This window comes from Ranitomeya variabilis, chromosome 3, assembly GCF_051348905.1.
Source record: "Ranitomeya variabilis isolate aRanVar5 chromosome 3, aRanVar5.hap1, whole genome shotgun sequence".
Classification (NCBI taxonomy): Eukaryota; Metazoa; Chordata; class Amphibia; order Anura; family Dendrobatidae; genus Ranitomeya; species Ranitomeya variabilis.
In genome coordinates this window covers 216,793,472-216,807,877 of record NC_135234.1, presented here as the reverse complement: position 1 = coordinate 216,807,877, position 14,406 = coordinate 216,793,472, and the positions used below count along the sequence as shown (strand labels likewise).

At 40.8% G+C, this 14,406-nt stretch overlaps 1 protein-coding gene across 1 annotated transcript in view; it reads left to right on the top strand.

Moving 5' to 3' along the window:
• LOC143815673 (polymeric immunoglobulin receptor-like) overlaps positions 1 to 14,406 on the top strand; it is a 78,503-nt gene that overhangs the window by 39,961 nt on the left and 24,136 nt on the right. The window contains exons 2-4 of the mRNA XM_077295174.1: positions 1,972 to 2,071; positions 9,528 to 9,872; positions 10,745 to 11,077. Of these exons, the coding sequence (XP_077151289.1) occupies positions 2,017 to 2,071; positions 9,528 to 9,872; positions 10,745 to 11,077 (733 nt within the window). The 5' untranslated portion in view covers positions 1,972 to 2,016. The remainder of the gene's footprint in view (positions 1 to 1,971; positions 2,072 to 9,527; positions 9,873 to 10,744; positions 11,078 to 14,406) is intronic.

The following is a 14,406-nucleotide window of genomic DNA, read 5'->3' as shown; positions in this document are numbered from 1 at the left end:
CTTTGGATTGAATTGTGGTTTCTGGTTGTCACTTTGCTCTGAGCTGTGCTCTCTGGATCTCACTTTGGGCTGAGTCGTGCTGTCTAGCTTTCACTTTAAACTGAGCCATTCTCTCTGGCTCTCACTTTGAACTGAGCTGTGCTTTTTGGCACTGACTTTGAACTGAGCCATTGTCTCTGTCTCTTTCTTTGGACTGAATTGTGTTTTCAGGTTCTCACTTTGGACTGAGTCGTCCACTATCTGCAGTATGAATGATGAGGGAGAACCAGATGTTCTCCCTCATCATTCATACTCTATTTTGAACCACACCTTCCTGCAGACTGTCTGGTTGTGTTGCTGAAAGCGCAAGTGGTGGTACCCATTAAGAGTCGTTGCAGGAGGTGATCATAGTGAGGAAAGACTGCTATCTGCTGGCTAAATGCAACCATGTGGAACCCATTTGTACTGGAAGGAGTTTGCGAGTAGCAGCTTCATGTACTGGACCTGGTATGGTGACACACAAGGCAGAGCCCCGGGATATAAAATCCTTGAGCGAGAAAACAGCTGGAGATTTGGTGCCAAGAGCTAGAGAGAAGAAGATGCGGACCTGGGATGGTGAGGAGACCAGCTTGATAGGCATCAATTGGAAGTCTGCACCACCAGGGTGGTGGACATTGCCTTGTAAGGGTCAGACTGCGTTTGGTAAGACCCAGGGACCAGACTTCGCCAGTCAAGATGCGGACCTGCACACTACGGTGATCCAAACCCGACTTCATCAGTCAAGACCCAAGTCCCAGTCCCCTCCGCTTTGGCCATCAGATATTTGCCGAAGGTCAAGCTATGAAGATTCACGAGGAGGCGATGACAAAAGACGTGCTACAGTGACAGCAGTGTGACAGTGCGAGTGAGCAGGGCTATCATTTCCAATCTTGACATACAGTACTGGTGTAGGCTGGGGTCAGGACAACAGGCTGAGAGTGGGCCAGTTTGGTCATGGGAGGCTCAGCCCGCATTAATAGACTTCGCAAGAGAGAGACTTGCGGCCTAGCAGGAAAACCCAGTGACCCTTGCTAGAGCCAGAATTCCAGAAAGCGAGTTAGAGAACCTACATGGTAAGTCCCATGAGTAGGTGTACCGCCTTTGTGCAAAGAACTTTTAGTACTGTATGTGAAGAACTTCCGTTTCTAATCCACTCATTGCATTATCTGGATTATTGTTTGATTTGCCTTGGTACTATTACCAATTGTTTAGAATTTATGTAAATTGTTATTGTATTTAAACAAAGTTATATCATTCACTGACTGTCTCCGCATTGTGTTTTCTGTGCGTTACTTTCAGTCACCTACATTACATTACATCACTCCAGTAAGAGTCTCCCATTGGTTCAATCAGCCTTCAGTCATTCAGGCATCCCAAAGAGAACGCCTGGGCTACTGTCCCTTCAAGACTAAATTGCACCTTAACCAACCAAATGGAACCACTCTAAACAATTTAATTTTCCACTAGCAATTATTATTTTTGCAGGTAAAAAACCTTTATTATACGGTTCTCCTGATGTGAATAACAACTGGATCAGCTTTTTAATTCTAGAGTTCTATGGAACTGTATTTCTATGGTTACTTTTACAAGAATAGCAGTCTCAGCATAACAAAAAAGAATGGATAATGCATGATGACAACGTGTACATCTGCCATTATTGCCCAAAGTTGACTCGAGAAGTGGTCTTCTAGGAGGATAGCTCAAACAAAATGTGTAGCAAACGGTGGAACTAAAAATCTGTCACAGGAAATCTGATCTGGAATACAGGATAGTTTTATTAAAGATGTCATCTTTTGGAGAGGTTTACGGTATACTAAGTGTACAAAAACAGATTTCCTGTAAGCATAATTAATTTAATTGAAGATGTGTGTTGCATGTGCCTTTTGTTTTTCACTGCTAACTCATTACTATCTTGACATTGACAATGAACAATTTCTTTATTTTTACTTACAGACTTAATTAGAAGGTGAAGAAGGAACGCCTATTTTCTGGAACACAATGACGCCTGTAATGTTTTTGTTTGGCATAGCTTGCGCCATAATCCAAAATGTTGGTAAGTCATCCAAAATAACCAAGCCAAGTGAAAGTTTGTCCATCAAGTATTGACAAATTACAACACTTACTACTAAGATCTAATTCGCCAAGCTTGGCATGCGTAAATGTATCATTGGCAGAGGTACTAGAGATTGCACCACAATGCTTTCAATAGCACCAAGTCATTAACAATACATATAAATAATAAACCTTCTGTAAAAAGTGTTTTGTATAACAATCCTACACAAGACAAAAATGTGATTTGTCAGGATAATTTTTTTTGGCCATTGCCAAGTAAAAATACAAGTGTACAAACCAATTTTTTATGATTATTTGTCACTTTGCACAAGGCCACTCTGTGTTGTTTTCTTCTTTTTCAAGACAGTCTCCCTAATCTACCATTTTAGTCCACCATGTTAAAAAGCTTGTCTACTTCTTTTACATTAATGACCTATCCTTAGGCCACCCCGCACCCCAGCTGAGCATCTGTTATCGGTGCCAGTAGCGGCTGCTAGCCAAAAGTACTCACTTGCCAAGCTGTTCCATCTTCTGGTAGTGGCCCAGGCTTTGTCCTGCACATACACCGGCTGCCGCAGACACTGAGACACCGAGACTTCGGTAGCAACTGATTGGCGGGGGTGCTGGGTGTCAGACTCCGGCCTATCAGACATTGATGACCTATCCTAAGGATAGGTCATTAGTGTAAACGAAGTGGACAACCTATTTAAAGTTCTGATGGATAACTGATCAATTATCCTGGCTGATTATAAGCTGGCCATTTAGCTGCCATAGCTGGCAGATGAACAGTCGATCTTTCTCTTTTTCCAATGGCAAAATGTTGGCTCATTTTCAGTGGCAGAGGAGAGAAAGCCACTGCCAGGCACCTTTCTTATAGTAGTTTATCTTATCTAAAAATAAAAGATCAGACATTTGAACTGATTGCTTGGTTCACATCAAGAGGCCTCCATTTACATCAGACAATCATCCGCCCCCCCCCTCCCAAATATTGGTTGATAAAGGCAACTTTTATCTATTGAGTATAGGCTTTAGGTTTATAAATAGCTCTAAAGGGTCAGAAATTATGTCTTCAATGGCACTCAATGTATAGGCGGGCATACAATTCAAAGAAGGTAGGAATGTGGAGCAGGAGGGCTGAAAATTGTCAATTTAAGTGGTTAAAACATAAAAGAAACAAGTTAAACTGCATTTACATTGAAAGATTTACAATTATCTTTCCGTATAAACATGATGACAATCACCCGTTAAACAAGTAAATTGCTCGTTCATTAGGTGAACTGACCTTTTGTGCAGCACAAAATATCATCGTTCTTGGCGGTGCATCAGTCTTTGTAAGCAGAATTTGCGCTGCCAAGAACAATGGCAGCCTAGCAATCTATGACAGATTGCTTCATACTGATCAATTGATATGGTCAGCCAATGAAAACAGGCTATTAAGTGACAGCAGATCATTAAAAGTTCACCGACCGGAATTTATTTAGGACTAGCTGTACTACCCGGGGTAATAACTGCTGTTAGCAAAATAGAATGTGTTAACAAAAATTTATTCTGCACAAAAAAAACACAAAACAAATAGATAGAAATGTAATTATTAAAAGGCAAAAACTAAGCTAATAGAAGCATTTTACAACATATATTTCAACACCAGAGATATTCCACACAGATTTAACTAAATTGGCCAAGTAATGTGAAGTAATCTTCTACTACTTATTCGAGAGCCTTTTGATAAACGACATTCTTAGTTTTTCCTTCAGGTGCAAAGACAAACAGATTTTTGGCTGTTCCAACTCTTGAACAGGCCACATAAAGTTGACCATGAGAAAAGCATGGAGATTGTAAATCTAAGCTAGCTGAAGAGCCCGGCGTTGCCTGGGCATAGTAAATATCTGTGGTTAGTTATAGCACCTCACTTCTCTTATTTTCCCATCACGCCTCTCATTTTCCTCATCACATATTTCATTTTCCCCCTCTCATCTCTCATTTTCTCCCTCACACCTCTCATTTTCCCCCTCACTCCTCTTATTTTCCCCCTCACTCCTCTTATTCCCCCCTAACACTTGTCATTTCCACCTCACATCTGTCATTTTCCGATCACTCCACTATTTTCCCTCACTCCTCTCATTTTGCACTCACACCTTTTCATTTTCACCTCACACCTCTCATTTTCACCTCAGTATATACATGTTTGTCATCTCCCTTATATATAGTATACACCTGTATGTCATCTCCTGTATATAGTATATACCTGTATGTCATCTCCCCTGTATATAGTATATACCTGCTGTGTCATCTCCCCTGTATATAGTATATACCTGTATGTCATCTCCTCCTATATATAGTATATACCTGTATGTAATCTCCTCCTGTATATAGTATATACCTGTGTGTCATCTCACCTATATATAGTATATATCTGTGTGTCATCTCCTCCTGTATATACCTGTATGTCATCTCCTCCTATACATAGCATATACCTGTATGTCATCTCCTCCTGTTTATACTATATACCTGTAGGTAATCTGCTCCTGTATATAGTATATACCTGTGTGTCATCTCCTTCTGTATATAGTATATACCTGTATGTCATCTCCTGCTGTATGTAGTATGTACCTGTATGTCATCTCCTCCTCTATATAGTATATACCTGTGTGTCATCTCTCCTGTATATAGTATATACCTGTGTGTCATATCCCCTGTATATAGTATATATCTGTATGTCATCTCCTCCTGTATTAGACCTCGTTCACACGTTATTTGGTCAGTATTTTTACCTCAGTATTTGTAAGCTAAATTGGCAGCCTGATAAATCCCCAGCCAACAGTAAGCCCACCCCCTGGCAGTATATATTAGCTCACACATACACATAATAGACTGGTCATGTGACTGACAGCTGCCAGATTCCTATATGGTACATTTGTTGCTCTTGTAGTTTGTCTGCTTATTAATCAGATTTTTGTTTTTGAAGGATAATACCAGACTTGTGTGTGTTTTAGGGCGAGTTTCGTGTGTCAAGTGTGTGTGTTGAGTTGTGTGTGGCGACATGCATGTAGCAACTTTTTGTGTGTCGAGTTGCATGTGACAGGTTAGTGTAGCAAGTTGTGTGCAGCAAGTTTTGCGCATGGCGAGTTTTGCGCGTGGCGAGTTTTATGTGTGGGGCCTTTTGAGTATGTGCAAGTTTTGTGTGAGGCAACTTTTGCATGTGTTGCAACTTTTGTGCATGTGGCAATTTTTCCGCGTGTGCAAGTTTTGCGTGTGGCGAGTTTTCCATGAGGTGAGTTTTGCACGTGTGGTGAGTTTTGCATGTGGAGAGTTTTGCGCGTGGCGAGTTTTGAGCGGCGACTTTTGTGTTTCAACTTTTATGTGGCGAGGTTGGTGTATGTGTGGTGAAATGTGCGCTGAGGGTGGTATATGTGTTCGAGCACGTGGTAGTGTGTGGCGCATTTTGTGTGTGTGTTCATATCCCCGTGGTGGTGTGGTGATTATCCCATGTCGTGGCCCCACCTTAGCAACTGTACAGTATATACTCTTTGGCGCCATCGCTCTCATTCTTTAAGTCCCCCTTGTTCACATCTGGCAGCTGTTAATTTGCCTCCAACACTTTTCCTTTCATTTTTTCCCCATTATGTAGATAGGGGCAAAATTGTTTGGTGAATTGGAAAGCGCGGGGTTAAAATTTCACCTCACAACATAGCCTATGACGCTCTCGGGGTCCAGACGTGTGACTGTGCAAAATTTTGTGGCTATAGCTGCGACGGTTCAGATGCCAATCCCGGACATACATACACACACACATACATACCCACATTCAGCTTTATATATTAGATTGACTGTCAGTTTTTGTCAAATGGACCATTTTATACTTACCTCCTGTTAACACAAGCTTGTACTGGAATTTTACTATATGTGACTAGAGGTCACATCGTCTGTACACGGGACGAGGCTCTTCTGGAGAAGGGGATGGTGAAGGTGCTCAAGTACTTTTCTATCATTTATGCCAACTTATCACAGAAACTTGGCACTCAATTTAATATGCAAAGTAAATTCTTTATTTAAAGATGCTATCTCAAGAGGAAAGTTGATTTTAATAAATTGATATTGGAATAATAATAATTTCCACAATTGAATGTGTTTAAAAAAAATGTTCCTGTGCTGTGATAATCTAATAAATGTGTCCATGTTGTGTATTGTGTAAGGGTGAGTTCATTCTCAGCATTTTTCTGTAGCAAAACCTGATCTCTTGGCAGGAAAGATGCTGAAGAAATAAAAGCATGTTTTCTTGTTTTTTCTTGTTTTTTTGCTGCGGTTTTGGCATGCTAGATTTGTCTCTTGTGCATGCTGATAAAGTTTAGTGTTGAAAAAAAACTCTTATTCTATAGAATCAGGTTTTGGCACAAAATGCAGCAAAATCCGATACCAAGGTGTGAGATATCTGAAATCTCAGAGCCTTTGCTGGTACTGTAAAACGCAGCTGAAAATTTGCATAAAAAAAGAATTAAAAAAAGTTGCAAAAATGCATAGTGTGAACTCTGTTGAGTCTAAGGCTAAGTTCACACGTTGCAGAATTGCCGCGGAAATTTCCGCGGCAATTCTGCGCCTCCTGCTGCGGGTATATCACATGCAGAATTTGCATGCATATACCCGCAGAAAACTAGCGTTTTGCAAGCATAATTAGCTTGCAGATTGCTAGCGTTTTCCAAGCGATCTGTAGCATCGCTTGGAAAACTGTTTGACAGGTTGGTCACACTTGTCAAACATAGTGTTTGACAAGTGTGACCAACTTTTTACTATAGATGCAGCCTATGCAGCATCTATAGTAAAAGATAGAATGTTAAAAATAATAAAAAAAAGAAAAAAAAAAGGTTATACTCACCTCAGCGGCTTCCGTTCCTAAGGCCGGTTTCACACGTCAGTGGCTCCGGTACGTGAGGTGACAGTTTCCTCACGTACCGGAGACACTGACACACGTAGACCCATAAAAATCAATGCATCTGTGCAGATGTCATTGATTTTTTGCGGACCGTGTCTCCGTGTGCCAAACACAGAGACATGTCAGTGTTCGTGGGAGCGCACGTTTTACACGGACCCAATAGAGTCAATGGGTCCGCGTAAAACACGGACCTCACACGGACATTCTCCGTCTGGGGTCCGTGTGCGTGCAGGAGACAGCGCTACAGTAAGCGCTGTCCCCCCCACATGGTGCTGAAGCCGGTATTCATATCTTCCCTGTAGCAGCGTTTGCTATAGAGAAAATATGAAGAATAGTGTTAAAAATAAAGATTTAGGTGTCCGCCGCCCTCCCACCCCCTGTGCGCCCCCCCGCTGGTCAGAAAATACTTACCCGCTCCCTCGCTCCTTCCTGGTCTGGCCGCGCCTCCTACTGTATGCGGTCACGTGGGGCCGATCATTTACAATCATGAATAGTCGGCTCCGCCCCTATGGGAGGTGGAGCCACATATTCATGACTGTAAATGATCGGGCCCACGTGACCGCATGCAGGAGAAGCCGCGGCCAGAGCAGGAAGGAGCGAGGGAGCGGGTAAGTATTTTCTGACCAGCGGGGGGGCGCACAGGGGGTGGGGGGGCGGCGGACACCTAAATCTTTATTTTTAACACTATTCTTCATATTTTCTCTGCAGCAAATGCTACTGCAGAGAGGATATGAATCGCAGCTTCAGCAGCTTCAGCACCATGCAGAGTGGGTACCACACGCTCCGTGTGGTACCCACTCGCCATACGGGCGGCACACGTGTGCCGCACGTATGGCCTCCGTGAGTTCCCAGGCACACGGACACGGATAACTCCGGTACCGATTTATTCCGGTACCGGAATTATCTGGACGTGTGGGACAGCCCTAATGCTGTGTGTTCAGGACCTTCCATTGACGTAGCGGTCACGTGACCGCGGGTCATGTGACCGCGACGTCATCGCAGGTCCTTCACATACACCTCGGAAGCCTCTGAGAAGGTCGGGCCGCCAGAGGGTGAGTATATCGCTATTTTTTATTTTAATTCTTTTTTTTTTTACCACTCATATGGTGCCCAGTCCGTGGAGGAGAGTCTCCTCTCCTCCACCCTGGGTACCAACCGCACTTGATCTGCTTACTTCCCGCATGGTGTGCACAGCCCCGTGCGGGAAGTAAGCAGATCAATGCACTCCTATGTGTGCAGAATCGCCGCGATTCCGCAATTTGAATGAACATGCTGCGTTTTTTTCTGGATTGCGATTCCGCTCAGGAAAAAAATGCAGCATGTGCACAAAAAATGCGGATTGCATTCTGTTACATAGGATGCTTAATGTTAGCGTTTTTTTCGCGGTTTTATAGCGTTTTTATAGCGAAAAACCGTGAAAAAAACGCAAAAAATCTGCTACGTGTGCACACAGCCTAATGGTTGTGTCTGACCATACAAGATCATGGTCTGAACATACCATATCTAATGGTCAGGGGAGGACACAAAAGAGTATGCAGACAGGACCGCAGGGGATCACAGCTGATTATTTCTGTGAGATAAAACACTGCTTAAAAACAGGCAGGGAAATGATTTGCCTCACAAAAAGAATCAGCTGTGATCCCCTGCTGTCCTGTCAGTATACTCTTTTGCTTCCTCCCCTGCCTAAGAGATGTGGTATGATCAGATCATGTCCCTGTACGGTCAGACACAGCCATTACACAGTACACAGCAGGGGCACATTTATAAGATTATCTCAGCACAGGATCAATTTGAACACATCAAATTGTGGAACTTATCATTATTCAACTATCATTTTATTTATTTTAGCTATAGATTATTTCTAATAGGTACCACTCCAGATTTTTTATTTCAAACACTGAAGAAACACTGACCAAAATGACCTGATGTGTGAATGAGGCCTTATGCAAAATACTCCTTTAAGAGTAATCAGTCACCAGGTTTTTGCTATGTAATCTGAAAGCACCATGATGTAAGGGCGAAGTCCCTGATTCCAGTGATGTGTCACTCACTGTGTAGGGTTTTACTGTGTCAATACAATGAGTGTTTTCTCAGCAGGAGATGATCACTTCAGGACTTGCTTTCTTGTGCCTCCTAGTCCTACCACACCTTCATCACCTATTAGAAGCTCTGAATATACATTATAGACAGAAACATGCGAATCAGAGGAGTAGGCGGGGTTATACACAGTTCAACAACTGAACTCTGCTAGATCTGCTATTGAAAAAACTGTGACTCTATCATAACTGCAGCACCCAGTAAAGTAAGTGGTGCATCACTGCAATCAGGGTCCCTGCCCCTATTTCATGTTTCTGTCAGATTACATAGCACAAACCTGCTGACAGATTCTCTTTAACATATATTAGGTGTTAATTCTCTATTGAAGCTATTAATAAGTGGTTGTCCGGTAGCAGACAACTTTTTAAAGAAACTCCTGCCTTCTAAATGTAATGAAGTGTAACCCAATGTTGACATATTCTCTTAAATGCAGAGTCGGATAAAATTGCCTGCCCAACACATGTGACTGGACAATCAGAAGGGTTAGTAACCATCAAGTGTGAATACTCAGTAATTACCAAGGCCAATAAGTATAGCCGCAAGTATTTTTGTAAAGAAGGAGGAAGAAGAGGAACATGTGCAAATGTTATCGCATCTACGAATGACTACAGACATCCGAACTATGAAGACCGTGTTATAATTGAAGACAATAACAAAGAAGGCTCAGTTATCGTGAAACTTTCAGACTTGAAAAAAACTGATGAAGGCACGTACGTTGTTGGCTTGGGTACAGCTGCACATGGATTAAAAACTATGTTCACTTTAGCCATTACTGAAGGTAATTATCACAAGATAAATGCACAAATGGTCTTATAAAATCCCTCCAGTTATCACTTCTATGTGCTTGGGCAGCCTGAAGATGGCAATACACCTCATATAGTTGTCAGAAAATTACTTCTCCAGCCAATGGCTACATCCTGATTCCACTGTACATATAAAAGCTCAGCTTAGCGTTCATATGTTCCCCTATGGCAGATAGAAGAACAATACATGGACTCTTTGTAGTCCAATAATTCATAATACTCTTAGGGAGAACTGATTACAAAACCTTTCTCTTGAAGGAAATCATATACAGAATGTAGACACTGTTCATTTTGTAAGTTGTTGTACAGTATACAGTGAATGATATTGACTTGGCTTCTGGTTTACATAGAGTTAAACACTGTATTACTTGTAGAACGGATTATGTTGTTTGCTCTTTTCATTTCATTTATATAGGGAAGACGACCTGCCTATTGTTTAAAAGTATCAGTGTCATTGTTAACTAGTTAATATCGGGCAAGGTGAGCCCCTCCAAAAGAATGAAACTGAAAGGTAGAAGACAGATTAGATGTTAGAAAAAACTTTTTGACAGTGAGGGTGATCAATGAGTGGAACAGGCTGAAACGAGAAGTGGTGAGTTCTCCTTCAATGGAAGTTTTCAAACAGAGTCTGGACAGACATCTGTCTGGGATGATTTAGTGACTCCTGCTTTGAGCAGGGGGTTGGACATGGTGGCCCTGGAGGTCCCTTCCAATTCTAACAGTATATGATTCTATGAAGGCACCTGAAAAACTCAGTGTGCATATATCAATAGAAGCTTTTATGTTGATCAATGGAGTTATGCATTAATATATTGTACTTTAACTATTTTGAACAATTAATTCACAGACTCAGTCATTCCAAATGAGGCAAAACTGGTCTATGGTCAACTGAGGGGAGCAGCAAACTTCCATTGTGAATTTGGAGATGAATATGCCAAACAGAGGATGTATCTTTGCAGAATAGGAAAGCTTGGCTGCCAGACTATTATAGACAACACACAGGAAATTGATCCTGCATACTATGGAAGAATTATTCTGCAAGAAGATGAAAAGAGGCCAGGAAGTTTCACCGTAAAAATAATACAATTGAGAATGGAAGATTCTGGGAGTTTTTCTTGTGGTGTGGGTCATTTTGGAGGAGATGGAGAAACTATTGATTTTGATTTGAGAATCAATGAAGGTGAGAAAAAAATACTGACATACACTGTTCATCAACAAAAACCATACCAATCTCTAATATTATCTCTAATATAGACTATTATAAAAGTACCAAGTTTGAGTACCAATCAGCATACCCAGATATGACAGTCATACAGACGTATAAAAGCAATAGAAAAAACAGTCTTCAAAAAATCTAAACGTTAATTTCTGTGAAGTATAAATGAACTAATACTATAATAATGGAATACTTGTTTTTTATGTCTGAGGGAGATGGGCCATCCCTTCAAAAAGTGTTATGATAAGACTATTAACAAAAGTATTATATTTCAAAGAAGTACTAGGGTCTGTGTTTTCTGAAGACCTCTTTGTCTACTGCTTAGACTTGCTGGCCAGCAACCTGTGTAAGCTCCCTACAGTGCCCCCCAGAAACACCTACACCTCCCAAAAAATAACATTCAAATGAACGATTAGAATGATGCTTTAAATATATATATATATATATATATATATATATATATATATATATATATATATATTAACCTACGATGCAACTATTTGTACAACATAGTGGCATTAGGTGATTGGTGACAGCTGTCACTCAGTGTGATTGTCAGAACATTATGCAGGATACTCCCTATTTTAAGATACCTAGAATTTTATTGGTTTAGATAAGAGGCACAGAGACTCTATACATGTGACTTATTTGGCCGGCCACCAGTCTAGCTAGTGTCCCAACACCTGAAGATGCTGCCTTTACAGTGAAACATGTTGGGGGGGACACTTGTGCTGTTCTAATAATTTGTCCTATCTTGCCAATAGAGTTGACATTTGCAGTGCCACCATCAGATAATTTTGATCCATGCCTCTCTATACAATTGGAATGATTTAGGCAGTGCAGGGACAAAAACGTCTAAATATCTAAATACCCCACTTCTTAAATATCAATAAAAGTTTTAGGGCTTGATAGTGAGGGTTCTTCTGGGGTTTCCCAAATTTGTCTAGATTATACATATATACAGTATGTGTATATATATATATATATATATATATATATATATATATGTATATATATATATATATAGAGAGAGAGAGAGAGAGAGAGAGAGAGAGAGAGAGATTCAAAGAAGAGGCAGCACTCCACGTTTCAGCTCAATCTGGCTGATAAAGGCTCAGATTGAGCTGAAACGTCGCCCGGCTATGTGGGTCGATTAAACCTACCACATGTTTCACTTTAACTATGGAGTGCTGCCTCTTCTTTGAATCTCTGTGAATCTGGTGCAATCATTGGACTGGTTGCCTGGGGCCTTACCCGAAGATAAGTACAAGTGTAGTGCTGTTCCTTTTTCTTCACTATATATATATATATATATATATATATATATATATATATATATATATATACTGTATATATATATTTGTGCTCAAAAGTTGACATACCCAGGCAGAATTTTTGCTTTCTTGGCCTTTTTTTCAGAGAATATGAATGATAACACCAAACCTTTTTCTCCACTCATGGTTAGAGGTTGGGTGAAGTCATTTATTGTCGAACTACTGTGTTTTCTCTTTTAAAATTATAATAACAACCCAAAACATCCAAATGACCTTGATCAAAAGTTCACATTCCCCATTTCTTAATACCTTTTATTGCCCCCTCTAATATCAATGACAGCTTGAAGTCTTTTGTGGTAGTTGTGGATGAGGTTCTTTATTTTTTTCAGATGGTAAAGCTGCCCACTCTTCTTGGCAAAAAGCGTCCAGTTCCTGTAAATTCCTGGGCTGTCTAGCATGAATTGAGAGCTTGAGATCCCCCAGAGTGACTCAATTACATTGAGGTCAGGAGACAGAGATGGCCAATCCATAACCTTCACTTTGTTCTACTGTAGCCAATGACAGGTCAACTTGGCCTTGTGTTTTGGATCATTGTCATATTGGAACATCCAAGTACGTCCCAGGTGCAGCTTATGGGCTGATGACTGCATTATTTGCTGATAATGTGCTGCATTTAACTTTCTTTCAACTTTGGCCGAGTTTCCTGTGAATTTGTAGCTCACGCATCCCCAAAACATCAGCGATCCACCTCCGTGCTTTACAGTAGGAATGTTGTTCCTTTCATTATAGGCCTTGTTGACCTCTCTCCAAATGTAACATTTATGGTTGTGCCAAAAAGTTTAATTTTGGTGTCATCACACCAAAGTACCTTGCTGCAGAAGTTCTGAGGCTTGTGTCTGTGCTGTTTTTCGTATTGTAGGGAAGATACTTTGTGGCATTTGCGCAGTAATAGCTTTCTTCTGGCGACTCGACCATGCAGCCCATTTTTCTTCAAGTGCCTCCTTATTGTACATCTTGAAACAGCCACACCGCTAGTTTTCAGCGAGTCCTGTATTTCAGCTGATATTATTTGTGGGTTTTTCTATGCATCACAAACAATTTTCCTGGAAGTTGTGGACGACATTTTTGTTGATCTACCTGACCGTTGTTTTGTTTTTCCAGAGCCCCTGATTTTCCATTTGTTAATCACAGTTTGAACGCTGCTGACTGGCATTATCAATTCCTTGAATATCTTTTTGTGTCCCTTTCCTGTTTTATACAGTGCAACTGCCTTTTCCCGTAGATCCCTTGATAATTTTTTTGCTTTCCCAATGACTCACAATCCAGAAACGGCAGTGACAGGATGAAAGCTGCAAGAGTCTGTCTGGATCCCAGAAACTCACTCAGTTTTTATGCACACACTGATTACAAGCAAACAGGTCATAGGTGAGGATGTTACCTTTAGTAGCCATTCAAACCCATTTGTGTCAACTTCTGTGCATGTTATCAGGCCAAAATGAACATTTATTCAGGGTCATTTGGATGTTTTGGGTTGTTATTATGATTTAAAAAGAGAAAACACAGTGGTTTGACAATAAATAGCTTCACCCAACCACTAACCATGAGTTGAGATAAAGTTTTGGTGTTATCATTCATATTCTCTGAAAAAAAGCCAAGAAAGCAAAAATTCAGCCGGGGTATGTAAACTTTTGAACACAACTGTATATGCCTCCCATGCCTTTAATGTTGTTCCCTTTTATGTAATTTTCCTGAATGTCACTTCATCCTCTGCACTTAGTTTGTTTACATCTGGTTTGACCAGATCAGGCAGCTCCCTGAGCCTTTTTTACCTAATCTCACAGCCAGAGCAAACCTCTCCCCTAGCCTTAGTGTCTCGCACCGTCGACTACATATATATATATATATATATATATATATATATATATATATATACACTGCTCAAAAAAATAAAGGGAACACTAAAATACCACATCCTAGATATCACTGAATGAAATATTTCAGTTGCAAATCTTTATTCAT